Below are 25,185 nucleotides of genomic sequence, written 5' to 3' on the forward strand. Positions count from 1 at the left end.
AAAACTGTTGACAATACTCCAAGTGCCCTGATTAGTGTCTTATAAATCTTCAGCATTATCTCCTTGTTTTTATGTTCTATTTTAGAAACAAATGCCAACATTGCATTTGCCTTCTTTACCTCAGACTCAATCTGTGAATTAACCTTCTGGGAGTCTTGAACAAGAACTCCTAAACCCCTTTGCACGTCTGTTGTTTGAATTTCTCCCCATTTAGATAATTTACACTATTGTTCCTTTTACTAAAATACATAATCATATATTTCCCAACACTGTATTCCATCTGTCACTTATTTCCCCATTCTTCCAATTTGTCTACGTCATACTGCAATTGCATTGCTTCCTCAGCAATACCTATCCCTCCACCTATCTTTGTATCATCCACAAACTTTGCCACAAAGCCATTAATTCCACTATCTAAATCACTGAGAAACAATGTGAAAAGTAGCGGTCCCAACACTAACCCCTGAGGAACACCACTAGTCACTGGCAGCCAACTAGAAAAGGCCTCCTTTATTTCCACTTACTGCCTCCTGCCTGTCAGTATCTTTCCTGTAATGCCATAGGATTTTATCTTGTTAGCAGCCTCATGTAAGACACTTTATCAAATGCCTTCTGAAAATCTAAGAAATGGCAACTACTGCTTCTCCTCTGTCCACCCTGCTTGCTACTTCCTTGAAGAACTCTAACAGATCTGTCAGGCAAGATTTCCCTTTCAAGAACCATGCTGACTTGGACTTATTTTATCATTAGTCTCCAAGTACCCTGAAAACTCATCCTTAATAATAAACTCCAACATTTTCCCAACCACTGAGGTTATGCTAACTGGCCTAAATTTTCCTTTCTTTTGCCTTCCTCCCTTCTTAAAGTGGAGTGACATTTGCAATTTTCCAGTCCTCTGGCACCATGCCAGAATCAAGTGATTCTTGAAAGGTCATGACCAATGCATCCGTTATCTCTTCAGCAACCTCTTTCAGGATTCTAAAATGTAATCCATCTAATTTATCCACCTTAGACTCTCTCAGTTTGTCTTGCGCACTTTTTCCTTTGTAATAGCAATGGCACTCACACCTGCTCTCTGACACACACAGCTATCTGGCACGCTGCTAGTGTCTTCCAAAATGAAGACTGAAGCAAAGTACTTAAGTTCATCTGCGATTTTTTTTCTCCTTTTTACAAACTCATCAACATCATTTTCCAGTGGTCCAATATCAACTGTCACCTCCCTTTTATTCTTCATATAACTCTTTTTTAGTTGCCCTTTGTTGGATTTTAAAAGCTTCCCAATCATCCAATTTTCTACTCACTTTTGCTACCTTATATGCCCTTTCCTTGCTTTTATGCAGTCTTTAACATCCCATGTCAGCCACAGTTGCCTAGCGCTGCCATTTGAGAACAACTACATCTGTGGGACACATCTATCCTGCACCTTGTGAACTATTCCCATTAGCTTCAGCCATCTCTGTCCTGCTGCCATCCTCAGCAGTATCCCCCTCCAATCAACCTGGCCAAGCTCCTCTTTCATGCCTCTGTAATTCTTTTTGTTCCATTGCGATACTGGTACATGTAATTTGTGCTTCTCCCTCTCAAATTGCAGCACGAATTCAATCATATGATCAGTACCTCCTAAGGGTTCCTTTACGTTAAGTTGACTAATAAGATTTGGATTATTACACAACACCCAATCTAAGATAGCCTTTCGCTGAGTAGGCTCAAGCATGAGCTTCTCTTAAAAAGCCATCTTGTAGGCATTCAACAAATTCCCTCTCTTGCAATCTGACACTAATATGATTTTTTCTGATCCCCTTGTATATTGAAGTTCCCCAATACAATTGTGATGTTACCTCTAATACTTACCCTTTCCAGCTCCCTTTACAATCTCATCCCCTACATCTTGGCTACTATTTGAAGGCCTATATATGATTCCCATAATTTTTTTTTAATCCTTACAGTTTCTTAACTCCACCTACAAAGATTCAACATTCTCTGACCCTATGTTACCTCTTTCTAAAGATATAATTCCGTCTCTTACCAATAGAGCCACACTACCGCCTATGCCTTCCTGCCTGTCCTCTCGATACAAAGTATATCCTTTGATTTTAAGCTCCCAATTGCGGCCTTTTCAGCCACGACTCAATGATGTCATACCGACCAATCTGTAATTGCGCCACAAGCTTGGCCACCTTATTCTGAATGCTATGTGAATTTAAGTACTGCATCTTCTGCCCTCCATTCTTCATCCTTCTAAATTTTGCCTCTGTGGTACAGCTGAACTCTTTGCTCTGCCTGCAGTTGTATCCAATCATTGGCTTGCCCTTGCATCATCTACTTGTAAACCTGCTGGCTCACCCTCAGCTGGTTCACATTCTTCTGCTATATTAGTTTAAACCACTCCCAGCAGCTTTAGTAAATCTGCCGATAATGATGTTGGTTCCCCTTGGACTCGAGTGCAACTTGTTCCTTTTGTACAGGTTACACCTGTCCCAGAAGAGGTCCCAATGATTCAAAATCTGAATCCCTGCCCCTTTCTCCAATTCTTCAGCCAATTATTCAGAAACAATTCACAATGACTAAGCTACAATTTAGAGAACTCGTTTATTTTAAAATTATTTTGCCCAAATGTTTACCCACTGCCCGGGGTTGTCATGTTTGTTGTCTCATAGTTAGCCAGTACCCTTGAGAGTCAGAAGTTTCAAATCGTAGGCAGTTTTCACCCCAGGTAACAAGGATACAACCCAGTCTGTCAGTGACTTGCTTCATCTGAATGTTGTCAGCCCTTCTCAATACCTGTATCTGATTTGGGAATCATTTTCTCTTGTAAACTCTTCTGTGGGAAGACAGCAATGTTTGTTACCTAGCATCAGCTCTCTCCAGATTTTCCCTTATTTTTTTCTAAAATTGTTTTCAGAGACTGTAGAAGACTCCCCACAGAATGTGTCAACTATTTCGTCTGTGAGTACAGCTTCTCTTGATACCCTGTATACTGGCTCCTCCAACTCGCCTGAACTGCAGCAATCCACAGTCACTTCCAGTCCTTCAACAACCCCTCCACCCCTCCCAACTCGAAGCACTTTTTCTGCTCCTAAATATCCAACCAGCATCCCTCCCCGTGGAGACGTAATACCAGGACATTTGATTGATGCCTACAATCCCAGTGGCCCAGTGCAAGCATCCACTCTTATCGACTTGAATGCTGAAAATGTGCACTGTGCAAGTCAGGGCAAAGAAACTCCAGCAATGTCATCACCTGAAGCGGAGGCAGGCCAGCCTGTTGTCTCTGTTCCCAAAACTATTGGAGCCGAGCTGATTGAACTGGTTCGTAAGAACACAAATCTCAGCTATGAGATGTCACGCGTGGCAATTGGTGTGATGGTTGGACACATTCAGAGTTCAGTCCCAGCAGTGATGGATGTTATGGAGCAGATCTTGCTGTCGCTGGTGGAGAGCAAGGTAAGCTACTGATTTATTGATTGATTGCTGTCACTGGACATGAGGTCTTGTAACACTTTAGTACACTGGAGCAATATTTTGACTGATTGCAGTGATGATTGTTTATTACTCTGCCCCTTAAAATGCTTAAAGTGTTTTAAAGGTTTCTGGAGCATTTCCAGAACACCCAAATTGGCAGTTATTCGAACAGTGACTCTGGAATCTGTTTGTTCAGGTTACAACTTGACTTCACTGAACATTGACATCAACTTCAGAACAGAACCTACATTTACCATTTTTCTTTCTTTATCAATCTTCTTATTAATTAAATAAAAGAGTGTATCTTGTTACGTTCCCCAGTAACCGGGTAGTTTTCCAGCAAAGATAGATGGATCCACCGAAGCCTGATGCTACTATTTTCAAACGTTTTTATTTATAAAGGGGCACAAACGTATGGTTAATACAAAACATTCAGATCATATACGTCGTCACAACTCAATCTAAAGCACAGGTATAGTAATAATCAATCAGAAATAAGCTCTACAGTTGTCTAGGGGTAATGTAGATATATATTGTTTACTGGATATTTAAAAGTCTTTTTGCGGTCACTGCAGTTCCACCCGCTGCCGTTGTCGTGGTGTCGCGTTGGTGCACTTTTGTTAGAAAGAGAGAGAGAGAATGAAACATTTACCCGACAGGTTTTCCAACCTGTAGGAGGTAGTCGGAAGTCTCGTTGGGGAATGGGCTCTCATCTGTGGCTTCCCCTGTAGCTAGGCCGTTCTTCCGTGGTGAGGTCGCCAATCCCAGGCAAGGGAAGGACGCACACGAACCCCACCACCGGCTGTCGCTCTCTAAACGCAGTCGCAGGAATTCTCGCGTATCTTCTGGTGCGTCTCGGCAGCCCACCTTTTATCTGGACTGGCAGGGTTGTAGATGTCTATCAGGGTAGGGGGCGAGGCAATCCTTCCCCCATCACCCATCTCACATTGCCCTGAGATTTTGCACGTAGGCCAATTCCTTATCCCACAAAGGTGTCTCCCAAGACAATGGCTATGTCCGAGGCTTTTGTCTTGTTGAGCGACCAGCCCACTTTGCCCGAGGGCTTTACACGTGGTTTTCATGAGACAATAGTCAAAGAGTCGCTTTATTCTGCTTCCCTGGGGAACGTGGCTTCAGCACGTCTCCCTCTTTCTCTTGGGTCATTTGACCCCCCCTTGACTAGGGCTCTTGCGAATCTCACAAAGGAGGGGGCTGGGGTCATAACAATATAAAAACAAGAGGAGAATTATCTCAAATATCTATATCAATAACAATTCATATAAAAGGTAAATTAAACATTATCAAGATCATACATAGTATTAATCTAGAAGTATGTAATAAAGAAAAATATAATTAATTTTCCTCTTATCCATGAAAAGAAGAAAAAAGATAAAGAAACTTTTATAATTTTAATATACATAAAAACCCACTAAACAAAAAAAACAAAAGAAAAAGAGAGAAAAAAAGGGAACTGGGCAGCTCAAACTGAGAGTGAAAGCAAGAAAAAAGAAAAACTTTCTGATCAAATCCAACATTTCGAGAAGGTAACTGGAAGAGCCATAAATCAAAGCATATGAAAATATTGAATAAAAGGTCGCCAAGTTTCCTCAAATTTAAAGGATGTATTAAATGTCCGACTTCCTATTTTTTCTAAACTTAAACAGGACATAATGGAAGTAAGCCAATAAAGACCAGTAGGTGGATCAATATCCTTCCATTTAAGCAAAATGGCTCTCCTAGCCAGTAAAGTTATAAAAGCTATCATCTGTTGAGCGGAAACAGGAATATATCTTGCTTCCAATGGAATGATCCCAAAAACTGCTGTCAGTAAATTCGGTTGTAGATCCAAATTTAAGATTTTTGATAAAGTTTTAAAGACTTCTTTCCAAAAGTTATCTATCTTGATACAAGACCAAAACATATATGTTAAAGTAGCTACCTCAATATTACATCTATCGCAAATAGGATTAATATTGGAAAAGATATGGGCTAATTTGTCCTTTGACATATGCGCCCGATGCACTACCTTGACCTGTATCAAGGAATCATGGGCACAAATAAATGAAGTATTTACCAAATGAAAAATTTTATCCCATTGATTATCTGAAAGTGACTCTCGAAATTCCAATTCCCATGCAGCTTTAATTTTATCATTAGATAACATAAGCAAATTCAATAACCATTTATAAATTATAGCTATCAGTCCTTTTTGAAATGGTTTAACCTGAAAGACGGTATCTATTGGGTGAATAAGCCGAGGGAAAATTTGGAAGTTAACTGCTTAAAAAATTCCTAATTTGTAAATATCTAAAAAAGTGTGCATTAGATAGGTCATATTTATCCACTAACTGAGTGAAAGACATTAAACAATTCCCCATAAACAAATTTTAAAAAGTTACTAAAAGTCTGATCAGAAATTGATGGTTTAAAACAAAAATTGAGATGGATTTTACTAGAAAGAACAAAATTATTAAAGTCAAAGAATCTACAAAACTGAAACCAAATTCTTAATGTATGTTTAATAATGGGATTAAGGTCTCGACTACCAATCTTAGAAAGCAAAAAAGGAAGAAGAGCTCCCAGTAAAGAGGCCAAAGAATACCCCTTCACCGAGTTTTTCTCCAAATCCACCCATAAAGGACAGTTGTGTATGTCTGAGAAATGAATCCAAAATGATATATATCGAATATTAATTGCCCAGTAATACATTCTCAAATTTGGCAAAGTCATACCACCATACTTTTTAAATTTCTGCATTAAAGGTTTACTCAGTCTATGATTTTTATTATTCCAAATGAAAGATAGAACTTTAGAGTCTATTCTATCAAAAAAAACAGTTTAGGAACAAAAGAAAGGATTGCTTGGAATACATATAGAAACTTCGGTAACACTATCATTTTAATAGCATTAATTCGACCAATTAATGATAATGTGATAGGAGACCATTTAGAAAGTACTTGTTGCGTGGACTCAATTAATGGAAAAAGTTATATTTATACAGATCCTTAAAATTTTTGGTAATTTTAACACCAAGATAAGTGAAGTTATTTTTAGCAATACTAAAAGGAATTTGGTCATATTGATCCAAATAGTTGTTAACAGGAAATAACTCACTTTTGTGCAAACTTAATCTATATCCAGAAAAACTACTAAATACAGAAAATATTGATAACATAGCAGGAATAGATTTCTTAGGATCCAAAATATAAACTAACAAATCATCTGCATACATGAAACCTTATGCACTTTACCTCCTCTCTTAGTACCTTGAACCTCATTGGAGTCCCGAACAGCAATAGCAAGAGGTTTTAGAGCCAGGTTGAATAACAACAGACTAAGAGGACAACCCTGCCGGGTACCTCTGTATAACCTAAAATAAGGAGATTTTTGATTGTTAGTTATAACTGCTGCCATAGGGGCTTGGTAGATCAGCTTAATCCAGGAAATAAAACCTGGACCAAAATTAAATCTTTCTAAAACCTCGAATAAATAGGGCCATTCTACCCTATCAAGGCTTTCTCTGCATCAAGGGAAACAATGCATTCAGATTCTTTAGATGGAGAGGAATGAATAATGTTCAATAATTCTGAATATTAAAATATGAGTATCTATTCTTAATAAATCCAGTTTGATCCTTAGAAATAACCTTAGGTAAAATATTTTCAAGCCTGTTAGCCAAAATCTTAGAAAGAATTTTAGAATCCACATTTAATAAGGAAATTGGTCTGTAAAGCATTTACCATTTTTAACAAATTATTTACAACAGAATAGTTAATTATATGGTATTGTGGAAACCCTATTAACCCACTCCTTCTGCTGTAGGTGCATTGAATGTTTATTCCTATGTTGTTTCCTTTCACATATTTTTGGTCCACAATGGAAACACAGGAATCTGCAGATGATGGAAATCCAGAGCAACACACATAAAATACTGGAGGAACTCAGGAGGTCAAGCAGTATCTATCTTTCAACCTGAGATCCTTCCTTTCCAGTACTGATGAAGTGTCTTGCCCTAAAACATTGATTGTTCATTCACTTCCATAGAAGCTTTCTGAACTGCTGAGTTCCTCCAGCATTTTGTGTTGGTTCACTGGATTGGCAGTGTTTTGCAGGAAATGGCTCAGCAGTATTTTTGCCCTCAGCTTGATATCACTCGATCCTGCATTGATAAATCCACATTGAAATGTTTTTGATAATCACTTCTTTATCCCAGGACCTTAGTTCAGCATTACCCAGGGGTCAAGTTTGTCAGGATGAACAGCGGCTTGAAGTAATCTTTGCTGATCTGGCAAGGCACAAGAACGATACTCAGCAAAGGAGCTGGGCATTGCATGAGGATGAGAGCATCATCTCCTGTTACTTGGAGGAGCTGCTGGGTATTCTGGTGAGTACTGAATATAGAAGTTGGTCTAGCAGGTGACAAGTTTATTTATTTATTTATGTAGAGATACAACATGGTAACAGGCCCTTCCAATCTAACGAGCACATGCTATTTAATAACTCAAATGTGACCAATGAGCACACACTGTCTAATGAAGCACATGTGACCAATGTAACCTGTACTTCTTTGGAATGTGGGAGGAAACCAGAGCACCCTGAAGAAACTCACGGTTATGGGGAGAATGTACAGACTGCGGCAAAATTGAATCCTGGTCACTGACACTGTATTTAGTTTGATTACTACCCTTGGTTCACTGGTGTTTACAGATGTGATGTAAACTCTCTCTTCCTCCTCTAAACCACATTGTTGACAAGTTGCAAGCCCATGGTTACTGAAAGAGCACTCATCTGATGTGATGAGATGAGTCTTCTGGTGATCTCCTGAACCTGTGCAGAGGGTTAGGGTTGAATGCCAATTCGTTGCCTTGTCATTGAGAAGGTACTTGTTAACTTCAAGTGCAGTCATGTGTGCAGCATTCCTTTGTTTGTATCAAACCCAGAAGCTCATCTCTGTATCAAGTCTGTATACCTGGTACTCACACCTCTTCTATTTTCTATCTCATTAAAAATAAGGAATTATTTTAAATAACTTGAACTGTCAGAGGAAGATCCACTTCTTTTCTGAGCAACAATTAAATGGATCAGCTAAATTACTTGGAAGAGGAAGTAAAATTTAAAGGGAAAGATACTTGACAAATGTAGAGTGGGAACATTAGTAATTCTACAAGGAAAAGCTGGTAGCTGCTGACCATTGTTGAGTATAGGTCCTTGTAAGTTTTGGGATAATTTCACATAAATTCACACTAATTTTACACTTCAACACAGTTGAAGTTCATGACAGCAGAAAAACTTGGCTAATTTTTACAAGAGTTGAGCAGTTGTTCTTCCTTTTGCAGAAAGATAAGAACATAATAAACTCCCTTGGTCAATCTGACTGTTGCTGATCTGAGCCAGGGCTCAACTCCTCTGCTGTTCCAGTTCCCTATTGCACTCACTTCCTTAATCTTTCAAAGATGTACTTATCTGGAATTTATCTAGCCAAGGACGGGGAATGGTGGCCTTCTCCAGGGATTGGTGTTGGGTCAGGTTATCTTTGTGATTTATATTAACAAGTTAGAAAAGTGTTTAATTGGAGAAAGGGGAATTATGAGACTATCAGGCAGGAAATTGGAAGCTTAAATTGGAAACAGATGTTCTCAGGGAAAAGTACAGAAGAAATGTGGCAAATGTTCAGGGGATATTTCTGTGGAGTTCTGTATATGTACGTTCCAATGAGACAGGGAATTTATGGTAGGGTACAGGAACCATGGTGTACAAAGGCTGTAATAAATCTAGTTAAGAAGAAAAGTTTGCAAAAGGTTCAGAGAACTAGGTAATGTTAGAGATCTAGAAGATTTATAAGGCTAATACGAAGGAGCTTAAGAAGGAAATTAGGAGAGCTAGAAGGGTCCATGAGAAGGCCTTGGAGAGGATTAAAGAAAACCCCAAGGCATTCTACAAGTATGTGAAGAGCAAGAGGATAAGACGTGAAAGAATAGGACCTATCAAGTGTGACAGTAGGAATGTGTGTATGGAACTGGAGGAAATAGCAAAGGTACTTAATGAATACTTTACTTCAGTATTCACTATGGAAAAGGATCTTGGTGATTATAGTGATGACTTGCAACAGTCTGAAAAATTTGAGCATGTAGATATTAGGAAAGAGGATGTGCTGGAGCTTTTGGAAAGCATCAAGTTGGATAAGTCACCAGATCCGGTTGAGATGTACCCCAGGCTACTTTGGGGGGGGAGGGAGGAGATTGCTGAGTCTCTGGTGATGATCTTTGCATCATCAATGGGGACGGGGGCAGTTCCAGAGGATTAGAGGGTTGCGGATGTTGTTCCTTTCTTCAAGAAAGGGAGTAGAGATAGCCCAGGAAATTATAGACTTGTGAGTCTTACCTCAATGGTTGGTAAGTTGATGGAGAAGATCCTGACAGGCAGGATTTATGAACATTTGAAGAGGTATAATATGATTAGGAATAGTCAGCATGGCTTTGTCAAGGACATGTCATGCCTTACAAGCCTGACTGAATTTTTTGAGTATGTGACTAAACACATTGATGAAGGGAGAGCAGTATATGGATTTCAGCAAGGAATTTGATAAGGTATCCCCTGCAAGGCTTATTGAGAAAGTAAGGAGGCATGGGATCCAAGAGGACATTGCTTTGTGGATACAGAAATGGCTTGCCCACAGAAGGTTGTAGACAGGTTATATTCTGCATGGAGGTCGGTCACCAGAGGAGTGCCTCAGGGATCTGTTCTGGAACCCTTATAATTCATGATTTTATAAATGACCTGGATGAGGAAGTGGAGGGATGAGTTAGTAAGTTTGCCAATGACACAAAGGTTGGGGGTGTTGTGGATAGTGTGGAGGGCTGACAGCGGGACATTGATAGGATCAGGGGAATCTTGGGGACCGAGTCCATAGGACGCTCAAAGCAGCTGCGCAGATTGACTCTGTGGTTAAGAAGGCATACGGTGTATTGGCATTCATCAATTGTGGAATTGAATTTAGGAGCCGAGAGGTAATGTTGCAGCTATATAGGACCCTGGTCAGATCCCACTTGGAGTACTGTGCTCAGTTCTGTTTGCCTCACTATAGGAAGGATGTGGAAGCCATAGAAAGGGTGCAGAGGAGATTTACAAGGATTATGCCTGGATTGGGGAGCAAGCCTTAAGAGAATAGGTTGAATGATCTCGGCCTTTTCTCCTTGGAGCGACAGAGGATGAGAGGTGACCTGATAGAGGTGTATAAGATGATGAGAGGCATTGATCGTGTGGATAGACCGTAAGACAAAGGAGCAGAAGTCGGCCATTCGGCCCATTGAGTCTGCTCTGCCATTTCATCATGAGCTGATCCAATCTCCCCTTTAGTCCCATTCCCCCGCCTTCTCACCATAACCTTTGATGCCCTGACTACTCGGATACCTATCAACCTCTGCCTTAAATAGACCCAATGACTTGACCTCCACTGCCGCCCATGGCAACAAATTCCATAGATTCACCGACCTCTGGCTAAAAAGATTTTTTCACATCTCTGTTCTGAATGGGTGCCCTGCAATCCTCAAGTCATGTCCTCTCGTACTAGACTCCCCCACCATGGGAAACAACTTTGCCACATCCACTCTGTCCATGCCTTTCAACATTCGAAATGTTTCTATGAGGTCACCCCTCATTCTTCTAAACTGCAAGGAGTACAGTCCAAGAGTGGTCAAACATTCCTCATATGTTAACCCTCTCATTCCTGGAATAATTCTAGTGAATCTTCTCTGAACCCTCTCCAATGTCAGCACATTGTTTCTTAAATAAGGAGCCCAAAACTGCACACAGTATTCCAAGTGAGGTCTTACCAGTGCCTTATAGAGCCTCAACGTCACATCCCTGCTCCTATACTCTATTCCTCTGGAAATGAATGCCAACATTGCATTCGCCTTTTTCACCACTGACTCAACCTGGAGGTTAACCTTAAGGGTATCCAGCAGGAGGTCTCCCAAGTCCCGTTGCATCTCAGAACTTTGAATTCTCTCCCCATTTAAATAATAATCTGCTTGTTTATTTCTTCCATCAAAGTGCATGACCGTACACTTTCCGACATTGTAATTCATTTGCCACTTCTTTGCCCATTCCCCCAATCTATCCAAGTCTCTCTGCAGACTCTCTGTTTCCTCAGCACTACCGGCCCCTCCACCTATCTTTGTATCATCAGCAAATTTAGCCACAAAGCCATCTATTCCATAATCCAAATCATTGATATACAATGTAAAAAGGGTAGTCAGAGGCTTTTTCCCAGGGCTGAAATGGTTGCCACAAGAGGACACAGGTTCATTGTGCTGGGGAGTAGGTACAGAGGCGATGTCAGGGGTAGGGTTTTTACTCAGAGCAGTGTGTGCATGGAATGGGCTGCTGGCAATGGTGGTGGAGGCGGATACGACAGGGTCTTTTACGAGGCTTTTAGATAGGTACATGGAGCTTAGTAAAATAGAGGCTATAGGGAAGCCTAGTAATTTCTAAGGTAGGGACATGTTCGGCACATCTTTGTGGGCTGAAGGGCCTGTATTGTGCTGTAGGTTTTCTATGTTCTATGTTCTACCACCATCCCTGGCTGTATATTCCAGGCACCCACCACTCTTCAGCTTCAGAGATCAGGATTGAAACTGTCGATGGAGCTTTTAGATATGCAAAGAATGGAACAATATGGATAATATACAGATAGAAGGGATTAGTTTAATTAAGTTTGCAATTGCTAGTTTAATCAATATGGCATAACATAGCAGACCAAAGTGTCTGCACCTGCACTTTACTGTTTTATGTTCTAAATCTCAAATACAGCTGGTAAATAGAAATGGGATAAATCATTCGTGGTTTAGTAGACTGGTGCGCCAGGCTACATTTGAATGTCTTTCCCAGTTGACCAGTTTCTGTTACAGCTGTTCTTCTCCCTTCTCTGTGAGCATGAGCAGGCAGTACTAATGATGTTGATGAAATGGCTACATTCATTTCCAAGGTTCACAAACAGCAGACTATGCTGTTAACCACTGAGTCTCCAAGGATAATTGAGAGCAACATTGAAGCCGTATTAGTTTTCACTAGGAATGAGTGAGAAAAAGTCACAATGCACAGAATGCTGTCACACGAGCCCACAGTGATGCTAGGCTGGCCACCTTGATCTTGCTAATAGTTTTTTTCTTGGTTCTGGTTGCTTGTTTTTGTTTACTGGCCCTTTTCATTTATTATTACAAATAAAGCAGATAATTCCTGTAGCAAGAGAACTGTGTTCCACAAGCATGCATCTTCAATAATGGTCTTTATTTTCTTAGACTGATGCAGATCCAGAAGTCTGTAAAAGAATGATAAAGAAGAATCATTTTGAAGCAGTTCTCTCACTCATTGCTTATTATCAGATGGTAAGAATACTGAATGTTTGGTTTTGGAATGTGGAAAATGATCATGGAATGCCAGAGTATCCTTTACTTGTGTGTTGTATTTTAGATTGTGTATATCTTTTTTCTCAGTCTGTCCTTTGTATATGGTTCTCTATTTATTTACCTGTATTAGTGATGAGGGTTCCCTGATAGAATTTGGAACAGCAGTTTAGTATTTTTCTATTTACTGCATCATCTTGGTCTCTGCTATGTGAGATTCAAATTTTAGTGCAATATAGGATTATTCAGCTTCCAGCTTCCTTTCCTTACAATTTCTCCTTAAGCTACATTCATTTGTTCCTTATCAGAGGTGAAGCTATGGGAACCCACATGAATCTAAGGCATGGCTGACCCATCATGAGACTTGTATCAGTATCACAGTCTATCCCTGAGTTACCAATGCTGAACCATTTAAACTGCCTTGTTCCATTGACCTGCACCCAGATCCATACCCCTACTGTCCATGTACCTATCCAAACTTCTCTCAAGCATTGAAATTGAGCTCTGTAACATTGAATCAGGTTCCCAGGTCTGGCGAGTGAGATGGAAAATACTGACTATGAATAAGTGTATTAATCATTTATTTACAATCAGTAAAAATTTGACCAAACATTCATGTTCCCTAAGTTATAGAAATTACAAAGCTGAATATTCAACAAACATGGATAGTTATAAGCTTGCACAGAGCTTACCTTCCCTACAGTTAAGTTCACCTCTTGCCTTAAACAAAGGAAAAGTGAGCAAGCCCCTTCCATAATAGGGGCCTATTCCATAAGCCTATTCCTTGTGAATAGGCTGTTTCCATTGAGAGTAGGGGAGATTCAAATGAGAGGACATGATTTGAGAGTTAGGGGGCAAAAGTTTAAGGGAAACACGAGGGGGTATTTCTTTACTCAGAGAGTGATAGCTGTGTGGAATGAGCTTCCTGTAGAAGTAGTAGAGGCCAGTTCAGTTGTGTCATTTAAGGTAAAATTGGATAGGTATATGGATAGGAAAGGAGTGGACGGTTATGGGCTGAGTGCGGGTAGGTGGGACTAGGTGAGATTAAGAGTTCGGCACGGACTAGGAGGGCCGGAATGGCCTGTTTCCGTGCTGTGATTGTTATATGGTTATATGGTTATAAGACATTGGAGCAGAATTAGGCCATCCAGCCCATCAAGTCCACACCGCCATTTCATCATGGCTGATCCTGGATGCCATCTCCCGCTTTAAATATATTCATGGACTATGCCTCCACCTCAGTCTGTGGTAGAGTATTCCACAGATTCACCACTTTTTAATCTAAATAATTCCTCCTTGCTTCTGTTCTAAAAGGTCGCCACTCAACTTTGAGGCTGTGCCCTCTAGTTCTGGATACCTCCACCAGAGGAAACACCCTGTCACATTCACCTTATCAGTAGATTCCAATGAGATCCCACACATTCTTCTAAATTCCAGTGAGTAGAGGCCCAAAGCTGCCAAACACTCTTCATATGTTCTCTTTGTTCCCGGAAACCTCCTCTGGACTGTCTTCAATGACAATACATTCTTTTTAGTTTTTCAAAACATTTTACAAAATTAAAAATCCCAAATCCCAGTGGGGAGCATTAACAATATTACAATAACAATATGCTACAAACGAAGAGAATTTAACAAAAAAGCACCTAAATTAAAGACAAGTGAGCTTAGTGTCCTCCCCAATCCCCACAACACAAGAAAATCACTCTCTCACCTAGAGGGGGTCAGTTGTGCTGTGAGGATTACATTCCTTGACTTCTCTAGTGCCTTTAACACCATCCAGCCCAAGATCTTAAGGCACAAACTAACGGAGATGGGAGTAGACTCTCACATGGTGGATTGGATAGTGGACTACTTGACAGATAGGCCTCAGTATGTGCGGTTGGGAGACTGTAGGTCTGACACGGTGGTCAGCAGCACAGGGGCGCCGCAGGGAACCGTACTCTCTCCGGTCCTGTTCACCCTGTACACATCAGACTTCCAATATAACTCGGAGTCCTGCCATGTGCAGAAGTTCGCTGATGACATGGCCATAGTGGGTTGTGTCAGGAATGGACAGGAGGAGGAGTATAGGAAACTGATACAGGACTTTGTGATATGGTGCAACTCAAACTACCTGCGTCTCAATATCACCAAGACCAAGGAGATGGTGGTGGACTTTAGGAGATCTAGGCCTCATATGGAGCCAGTGATCATTAATGGAGAATGTGTGGAGCAGGTTAAGACCTACAAGTATCTAGGAGTACAGTTAGACGAGAAGCTAGACTGGACTGCCAACACAGATGCCTTGTGCAGGAAGGCACAGAGTCGACTGTACTTCCTAAGAAGGTTGGCGTCATTCAATGTCTGTAGTGAGATGCTGAAGATGTTCTATAGGTCAGTTGTGGAGAGCGCCCTCTTCTTTGTGGTGGCGTGTTGGGGAGGAAGCATTAAGAAGAGGGACGCCTCACGTCTTAATAAGCTGGTAAGGAAGGCGGGCTCTGTCATGGGCAAAGTACTGGAGAGTTTAACATCGGTAGCTGAGCGAAGGGCGCTGAGTAGGCTACGGTCAATTATGGATAACTCTGAACATCCTCTACATAGCACCATCCAGAGACAGAGAAGCAGTTTCAGCGACAGGTTACTATCGTTGCAATGCTCCTCAGACAGGATGAAGAGGTCAATACTCCCCAATGCCATTAGGCTTTACAATTCTACCGCCAGGACTTAAGAACTTTTTAAAAGCTATTATTAATGCTTTTTGAGATAGTGATTTAGATGCATATCATATTCTTTACTGAGTTAAGTATTGTATGTAATTAGTTTTGCTACAACAAGTGTATGGGACATTGGAAAAAAGTTGAATTTCCCCATGGGGATGAATAAAGTATCTATCTATCTAAAAAAAAACAACAACTCCAGACCAACCATCACACAATATAGAGAGTATAAGTCAGGACAGTCAAACTCCCAGACTGTGAATACACTTAGTAACAGAGGATAATAATGCCTACTACCAGAAAAAAAGAAAAAGGGAGCTGAAAACAAGGGACTGAAAAGAAGAAAAAAAGAAAAAAAAGAAAAAAAAAAACCCTAGTCAAGAGGAAGGTTATGAAAGTACTCGATAAAAGGTCCCCAGACCTTATGGAACTTTAGATCCGAATTAAGAACTGAATAATGAATTTTTTCGAGGTCCAAGCAGGCCATGATGTCGTTAAGCCATTGCGCATGAGTGGGCGGGGCAACATCTCTCCATCTGAGGAGGATCAAGCGTCTCGCCAGGAGAGAGGCAAAGGATAGTATTCGGCATTTTGTCGGACCCAGACATAAATCTGTCTTGCCCCAAAAACCAAACAGAGCAATTAAGGGGTTAGGTTCTAGGTGCTGATTCAGAATACCCGATATTGTAGTGAAGACATCTTTCCAGAATTTCTCCAAGCTAGGACAGAACCAGTACATGTGGATGAGAGAGGCCACGCCCCTCTTGCATTTATCACAAAGCAGACTAATGCCAGGGTAGAATCGAGATAGTTTAGATTTAGACATATGAACTGTAAGAGGCAATGGCGAGCACAAAGGGAGGTTGAGTTGACCGATTTGAGAACTGAGTCCCAGCTCTCCTCGGATAAGGAGATATTTAAATCCTGCTCCCAGGCCATTTTAATTTTATCCACAGGGGCCCGTTGTAAGGCTGCTAGTTTATCTCGGATAATTGAAATTAAACCTTTACCTAGTGGATTAATGGAAAGAAATAGGTCCATAGCATTTTTCGCAGGCATTTCAGGAAAGTTAGGAATTAAAGGAGCAGTAAAGTGTCGGATTTGGAGATATCTGAAAAAGTGAGCGTTAGGCAGGGTGAACTTAACGGAGAGCTGCTGAAAAGAAGCGAAGCGATTATTAATGAAGAGATCTTCAAAATATCTAATGCCCTTCCTGTACCAAACATGGAATGCTGAATCGTACGTAGTAGGTAAAAAAAGGTGATTATGTGCGACAGGGCTAGAAACGGAAAACCCCTGGAAGCCATAGCATTTCTTGAACTGAGCCCATATACGCAAAGTGTGTCTGACCAGAGGATTAGCTATTGATCTGGGCAGACTGCTAGGGAGTGCAGAGCCAAGAAGTGCAGATATAGATAATTCTTTAGTGGAGCTCAACTCCATTGCCACCCAGTTAGGGCACTCGGGTTGACCGTGGAAGAAAGATGTATATTAGCTGCCCTGTAATATAAGCGAAAGTTAGGTAAAGCCATGCCATCCTCTTTTTTAGATTTTTGGAGGTGGATTTTATTAATTCTAGAGCGCTTATTCTGCCACAGATATGACAAAATAATAGACTCTAAGGAATCAAAAAAAGATTTAGGAATAAAAATTGGGATAGATTGAAATAAGTATAGAACTTTGGGAAGAACATACATTTTAACAACATTAATACGACCTACCAAGGACATAGATAGAGGTGACCATTGTACCAGACTCTGTTTTATAGCATATGAAAGATTGACAAAGTTTTCACGAAAGAGATCTTTAAACTTCCTTGTGATTGTAATTCCAAGATAAGTAAATTGATTATGGACTACTTTAAAAGGGAGATCACGAAATATTAGTTCTTGTGCTTCTTTATTAATTGGGAAAAGTTCACTCTTATGTAAGTTGAGTTTATAGCCAGAGATCTGGCTAAACTGGTCAAGAAGTGAAAACATTAGAGGTAAGGATGTAGACGGATTTGAGAGAAAGAGTAATAAGTCATCAGCATAGAGAGAAACTTTATGCTCAACACCCCCTCTCCAAATCCCGGTCAATTCAGGACAATTTCAAAATGCTATCGCCAGAGGTTCTATAGCCAAATCAAAGAGAAAGGGACTTAAGGGGCATCCCTGACGGGTGCCACCTTTGAGATTAAATACTTGGGATTTCTGAAAATTAGTTAGAACAGAAGCAGTAGGACACAGGTACAGCAATTGGATCCAAGAGATGAAACTTTGGCCGAGGTCAAATTTTTCTAAGACTGCAAAAAGGTAGTTCCACTCTATACGATCAAATGCTTTCTCTGCATCAAGGGAGATAACACATTCAGGAGTCCCAGTTGGAACTGAGTATAAAATATTAAATACACGCCGAATGTTAAAAAAAGGGAGATGGTTTTTAATAAAGCCTGTTTGGTCATCAGAGATAATGGAGGGAATAACGGTTTCTAATCTATGAGCCAACACTTTAGCTAAGATCTTTACATCAACTTTGAGCAGAGAGATCGGCCTGTACGAGGAACACTCTGTTGGGTCTTTGCCCTTTTTTAAAAGAAGAATAATAGATGCCTCATTGAAAGAGGGCGGCAATTTGCCGTAATTAAACGAGTCAGATAATACTGAAAGTAACTGAGGAGAAAGAAGTGAGGAGAATGATTTATAAAATTCCACAGGGAACCCATCAGGTCCAGGAGATTTCCCTGAGGACAGTGCAGAAATTGCAAAAGATATTTCTTCTGGTGATATAGGCGCATTGAGTTTGGCTTTGAAATCAGATGAAAGTGAGGGGATATTCAGATTCTGTAAAAATTGATCCACAGAGATATTGTCATTCAGGGATTCAGAGGAATAAAGCCGAGAATAAAAATTTTTAAATGCGTCATTAATTTCTAAATGATCCGATGTAAAGTCTCCGTTCTCCTTCCGGATCTTTGTAATATGTTGTTTGGCTTTGGAACGCCTCAGCTGATTGGCTAGGAATTTACCAGACTTATCCCCATGAATGTAAAAGCGGCTCTTGCTTTCGAGAAGTTGGCGTTCGACAGGTTGAGTGGACAGAAGGTTAAATTTAGTTTGGAGTTCAACACGCTTCTTGTATAATTCAGGGTTCTTAATTTGGGCATATATTTGATCCAAATCCTTAATCTGGTTAATGAGGTCTGCTCGATCTGCACGGGATCTTCTATTGAGATTTGCTGTGTAAGAGATTATTTGACCCCTCAGATATGTTTTCATGGCATCCCAGACAATCTGGGATGGCACTTCAGGTGATGTATTAGTGTTAAAATAAAAGGTTATCTGGTCCTTAATAAATTTTACGAAATCATCATCCGATAGTAAAGTTGAATCGAACCGCCAGTGTTTGTTCCTCTGAGGGAGACCAGGAAAGTTCAGAGAGAGGGTAATTGGGGCATGGTCAGAGATCAGTATACTCTGATAGTCACAAGAGTGGGCAAATGGGATAAGTTGGTTATCGAGTAAGAAATAGTCAATTCTAGTGAAGGTATGGTGAACATGTGAGAAAAAAGAATAATCTCTCTCCGTAGGATGGAGGAAACACCATATATCAGAGATACCAAAATTAGAGAGAAACGATTGAATAGCTAAGGCAGATTTAGTAGGTGATCTGGTAACAGAGGACGATCGGTCCAGTTTAGGATCCAACCAACAGTTGAAGTCACCACCCAATATAAGAGAGTATGAGTTTAAGTCTGGTAGTGAGGAAAAAAAACCGTTCAAAAAAGTTAACATCATCAAAGTTGGGGGCATACAGGCTTGCTAGTGCAACTTTAGTGTTATATAGTTTACCAGAAACAATAATAAAACGGCCATTTGTATCAGATATTTTATTATGGAGTTCAAAAGGAATATTTGAGTTAATAAGAATGGAAACTCCCCTGGCTTTAGCGGCAAAGGATGAATGAAAATGCTGACCCACCCACTTTGACAGAAGCCGGGAGTTATCAAAACAACGAATATGAGTTTCTTGGAGGAAAGCAATGTCAGCTTTGAGTTGTTTAATATGTGTGAATACCTTCCTCCTTTTAACAGGGTGGTTCAGTCCCTTTACATTCCAGCTCACGAATTTAAGTGCACTAGCCATTATCAATTACTAATGCATAAAAGGCAGCAGGCATATAAAAAATCAAGCAGTACAATAGCAGTCTGGGAGCAGAGATGTAAACATAGATTCGTAAGGTCAAAATATAAACATGTCCTAAGCAATAAAGAGATGTTGGAACTGGAAAATCCGCCCCACCCGCACAACCCAAAACTAGACGGCTACCAAAACAAGTAGCTAGCTCTACCAAAAAAAGTAACCCAAATACAACTTCCAGATCTGTGTCATTAACAACAGTTCCGTATAAATACTATAGCAAATAATAACTAGTTTATGCACTAGAAAACATAACTACAGATTAGAACACCTTCTGCAGAAATATACAACTTAATACAGAGAAAATCGGAAGAAAACCAAAACTAACCTACCCGCGAAAAATTATAGAAGAATAAAGTAAGAGAAAGGGAAAAAAAAAGGTAAGAAGGAAAAAGAAAAAAGAAGGGGAAGGGGAAAATTATAAATTCAAGATGAGTATTTATCAACCATTTACAGAGAAGGGAGAGAAAAATTCAGAGATTAGAAAAAAGGGGTGAAGAAAAGAAAAAGATAAAATAAATAAAGATTTAAAGCAAAGGAAAAATAAATCAGCAGTTGAACCATGAACCGACAAACAGGGAGGCCTTCACTAAAGACTTCGAATCTCCAAAACAAGTTAGAATTAGTTGTAGAACTCTGTAGGTAAAGTTATACAAGAATAAAGATAGGTTACACACACACCAAATCCCGGGAGAGATTGTCAACAGCCCTTAAAGTTTCAATGAATAATGTCTGAGTGATTCAAGTGAATTCCGAGTCCAGAGAAAGTAATTTTACTACGAGGAGTACTTATCCACCATTTTAGGAGGTCCGATCTGATTTCGAAGATGACTGGATAGCCGGAAGACTTGCCACAAACGCTTCAGCTTCCTTTGCTGATTTGAACCACTTGAATTCCCCGGTATTAAGCTTTATTCGTAGCACAGCAGGGTTACGAAGGGAAGGTTTGAAACCACGATCAAAAAGCACTTTCATTGCGCCTTTAAACTCAGCGCGCATCTTTAAGGTCTGGGGTGCAAAATCTTCCACAAAGTGGATGGTTGTATCCTGGAAAGAAAAAGAGCCTCTGCGACGTGCCTCCACAATCAGACTGTGTTTTACCTGGTATTGATGGAAACAGAGGATTACTGGTCGCGGACGGGAACCCAGAATTCTGGGGGGAACGTAAACTCTGTGTGCCCGTTCGAGCTCGGGCGGCTTCGGAAGCAAATCTTTCCCGAATAACTCACAGAGAAACTCGGCGAAAAACTTCACGGTTGGTCCCTTTTCAGTCGCCTCTGGTAATCCCAGAATTCTGATGTTGCAGCGTCTGCTACGATTTTCGAGATCCACCATTTTGGAAAGAAGTTTATTAGATTTTTCCTCTAAGCTGGAACAGAGAGTCTCCAAGTATCGAACACGACTTTCTAAATCTTCAGAAGTCGAATCGATGCGAGATAAGTGTTCAGCATGTTTGTCCACTTTATCGTTGATCCGATCCAGTTTGTCTTCTAACTGTTTGAAAGCGGTTTTAAATTCCTTTAAGATTTCGTCTCGGAGCTTTCCCAGCGCAACCATCGTCTCGTCCGACGCGGTCATGGCTTCTTTTCTCCCGGATTTAGAACTCTTGCTAGACATTGTAAGTTAGATATATTCACAGGCAAGTAAGAGATACCGAAATAATTCCTAACTAAGGTTTAAAAAATGGAGACATTTAGTGCAAAGGTAGCGACAGTAACGGAACAAAAGTTTGGAGCAGCTAAACAATCGCCATCTTACCGGAAGTCTCCACAATACATTCTTTCTGAGATAAGGAGCCAAAAACTGTTGACAGTGCTCCAAGTTGTGGCCTGACTAGTGTCTTATAAATCTTCAGCATTATCTCCTTCTTTGTATATTCTATTCCCCTTGAAATAAATGCCAAAGTTGAAATTGCCTTCGTTACCACAGACTCAACCTGTAAATTAACCTTCTGAGAGTCTTGCACGAGGACTCCCAAGTCCTTTTGCACCTCTGATGTTTGAATTTTCTCCCCATTTAGATAATAGTCTGCACTATTGTTCCTTTTATCAAAATGCATTATAAGAACATAAGATAAAGGAGCAATAGGCCATTTGGCCCATCAAGTCTGCTTCGCCATTCAATCATGGGCTGATCCAATTCTTCCAGTCATTCCCGCTCCTCTGCCATCTTCCCATGTCCTTTGATGCCCTGGCAAATCAGGAACCTATCTATCACTTCCTTAAATACACCCAATGACTTGGCCTCCACAGTCTCTCATGGCAACAAATTCCACAGATTTACCACCCTCTGACTAAAGTAATTTCTCCATATCTCTGTCCTAAATGGACATCCTTCAATCCTGAAGGTGCACCCACTTGCCCTAGAATCCCCTACCATGGGAAATAACTTTGCCATATCTAATCTGTTCGGGCCTTTTAACATTTGGAATGTTTATATGAGATCACCCCTCATTCTCCTGAACTCCAAGGTATACAGCCCAAGAGCTGCCAGACATTCCTCATAAGATCACCCTGTCATTCCTGGAATCATTCTCATGAATCTTCTCTGAACTTTCTCCAAAATCAGTATATCCCTTCTAAAATAAGAAGCCCAAAACTGCATACAATACTCCAAATGTGGTCTCACGAATCCCTTATAGAGCTTCAACATCACATCCCTGCTCTTATATTCTATATCTCTAGAAATGAATGCCACATTGCATTCTTTCTTTTCTTTTTAAATCTTTTTATTGATTTTAAGAACATAACATAAGTAAAATATAAGTACAAAAAACATTTGAGAGTACACAATAGATTCATTAATAATCAATTATATATTACCAATATAAAAAGTCTCCCAAACTTATAATATTAATATGAAGGATTTAAGACAAAAAGCACAAAAAACCCCCCCAAAAAAAAAAAACAATATAAAAAAAAACTAACATGGGCAATTGTATAATGTTAAATACACACAGTAGTGCCAATGACTCCGAACCTCCATTTATACAATTCAGGATGGTAACTATAAGGTTCAGGATCAGACCATTTAACTCACATGAAAATGTTGAATAAATGGTCTCCAAGTTTCCTCAAATTTAACTGAGGAGTTAAAGACCACACTTCTAATTTTTTCTAAACTCAAACAGGAAATGGTTTGAGAGAGCCACTGAAATACAGTTGGAGGATTAATTTCTTTCCAGTTCAATAAAATAGATCTTCTAGCCAATAGTGTAGCAAATGCAATCATTCGTTGAGAAGAAGCAGATAAACAGATATTATCTATCATAGGTAGACCAAAAATTGCAGTAAAAGGATGTGGTTGAAGATTAATATTTAAAACTCTTGAAATGATATTAAAAATATCCTTCCAATAGCTTTGTAAGCAAGGACAAGACCAAAACATATGAGTCAATGTAGCAATATCAAAATGACATATATCACAGGTTGGATTAACATAAGAATAAAATCGAGCAATTTTATTTTTAGACATATGGGCTCTGTGTACAACCTTGAATTGTATTAGAGCATGTTTAGCACAAATAGAGGATGAGTTTACCAATAATAAAATTTTTTCCCATTGCTCAGTAGATATAGGGCAATGCAATTCTTCCTGCCATTCCTTCTTAATTTTTTCGGATATATCCGGCTGTATCTTCATAATCATATTGTAAATGATAGCTACTAAACCCTTTTGATAAGGATTGAGAGTTAGAATTCTCTCTGTAATGTCCAGTGGACATTCTTTCGAAAAAGACTTTAATTCATTATATAAAAAATTTCTAATTTGTAAGTATCTAAAAAAATGGGTTTTAGGTAAATTGTATTTGTTAGATAACTGTTCAAAGGACATAATGTTATCATCCAAATACAGGTCACGAAAACATTTTATACCTTTTGTTTTCCATAGGAAAAAAGCCTGATCTATAGATGATGGTCGAAAGAAGTAATTAGATATTATAGGACTTGACAGTATAAACTTATTCAAGCCAAAAGATTTACGAAATTGAAACCAGATTCTTAATGTATACTTAACTATGGGATTAGTTATCTGTTTATTAATTTTGAGTAACGAAAAAGGAAGTGAAGATCCTAAAATTGAGATCAATGAGAAATCTTGCACAGATTTACATTCTAAATTTACCCATTGTGGGCCAGCTACTGTAGTCAATTCTTGCGTCCAAAATATCAAATACCGTATATTAACTGCCCAGTAGTAAAATCTTAGGTTTGGTAAAGCCAAGCCGCCTTCTTTCTTTGACTTCTGTAAATATTTTTTACCTAATCTAGGATTTTTGTTCTGCCACAAATAGGAAGATATTTTAGAGTCAACCGTATCGAAAAAAGATTTAGGAATAAAAATTGGTAATGCTTGAAATAAATATAGAAATTTAGGTAATATCATCATCTTAATGGCATTAATTCTGCCTACCAAAGACAAAGAAAGTGGGGACCATCTATTAGCAAGTTGCTTAATTTGATCTATTAAGGGGAAAAAATTAGTTTTAAACAAATCTTTATGTTTTTTAGTAATTTTAATACCTAAATAGGTAAAATAATCTGTAACGATTCTATATGGTACATGATTATAAATTGGAATATACATATTTAATGGAAAAAGTTCACTCTTATTAAAATTCAATTTATAACCAGAAAAATTACTAAATTGAGCAAGTAAAGAAGAAATAGCAGGAATAGATTTTTCAGGATCAGATATATATAATAATAAATCGTCCGCATATAATGATACCTTATACATCGTCTCTCCACGGGTAATGCCTAAAATATTGGGTGATTCACGAATAGCTATAGCCAAAGGTTCTAAAGCAATATCAAATAATAAAGGGCTCAAAGGACAACCTTGTCTTGTACCGCGAAATAATTGAAAGAAAGGGGATTTTTGATTATTGGTAAAAACCGAAGCTAAAGGTTTATGATACATTAACTTAATCCATGATATAAATTTTGATCCAAAATTAAAATGTTGCAATGTATTGAATAAATATGACCATTCGACTCTATCAAATGCTTTTTCGGCATCCAAAGAGATAATACATTCAGGGATTTTAGATGTAGAGGTATAAGCAATGTTAATTAATTTTCTAATGTTAAAAGATGAATAGCGATTTTTAATAAATCCGGTCTGATCCTCAGAAATAATCCGAGGTAATATATTTTCTAATCTAATAGCTAAAATTTTACTAAAAATCTTAAAATCCGTATTCAGCAAAGATATAGGACGATAGGAAGCACATTCAGTCGGGTCTTTATCTTTTTTAAGAATTAAAGAAATAGAAGCTTCATAAAAAGATTGTGGTAGTTTACCTATACTTAATGCATCTTTAAAAATTTTACAAAGCCAAGGAGTAAGTATAGAAGAAAAGGATTTAAAAAATTCTACGGAAAAACCATCTGGACCTGATGCTTTACCCGAGTTCATTGAAAAAATAGCCTTTT

The 25,185-nt window shown here is 39.2% G+C and overlaps 1 protein-coding gene across 4 annotated transcripts in view; it reads left to right on the forward strand.

Annotated features, from left to right (window-relative positions):
* LOC140741982 (NCK-interacting protein with SH3 domain-like) overlaps window positions 1-25,185 on the forward strand; it is a 237,529-nt gene that overhangs the window by 138,311 nt on the left and 74,033 nt on the right. For all 4 annotated transcript variants that reach the window (XM_073072626.1, XM_073072625.1, XM_073072628.1 and 1 more), the window contains 3 exons: window positions 2,906-3,447; window positions 7,679-7,849; window positions 12,765-12,851. In XM_073072626.1, coding sequence (XP_072928727.1) covers window positions 2,906-3,447; window positions 7,679-7,849; window positions 12,765-12,851 — 800 coding nt within the window. The remainder of the gene's footprint in view (window positions 1-2,905; window positions 3,448-7,678; window positions 7,850-12,764; window positions 12,852-25,185) is intronic.

Source organism: Hemitrygon akajei, chromosome 19, assembly GCF_048418815.1.
Source record: "Hemitrygon akajei chromosome 19, sHemAka1.3, whole genome shotgun sequence".
Classification (NCBI taxonomy): Eukaryota; Metazoa; Chordata; class Chondrichthyes; order Myliobatiformes; family Dasyatidae; genus Hemitrygon; species Hemitrygon akajei.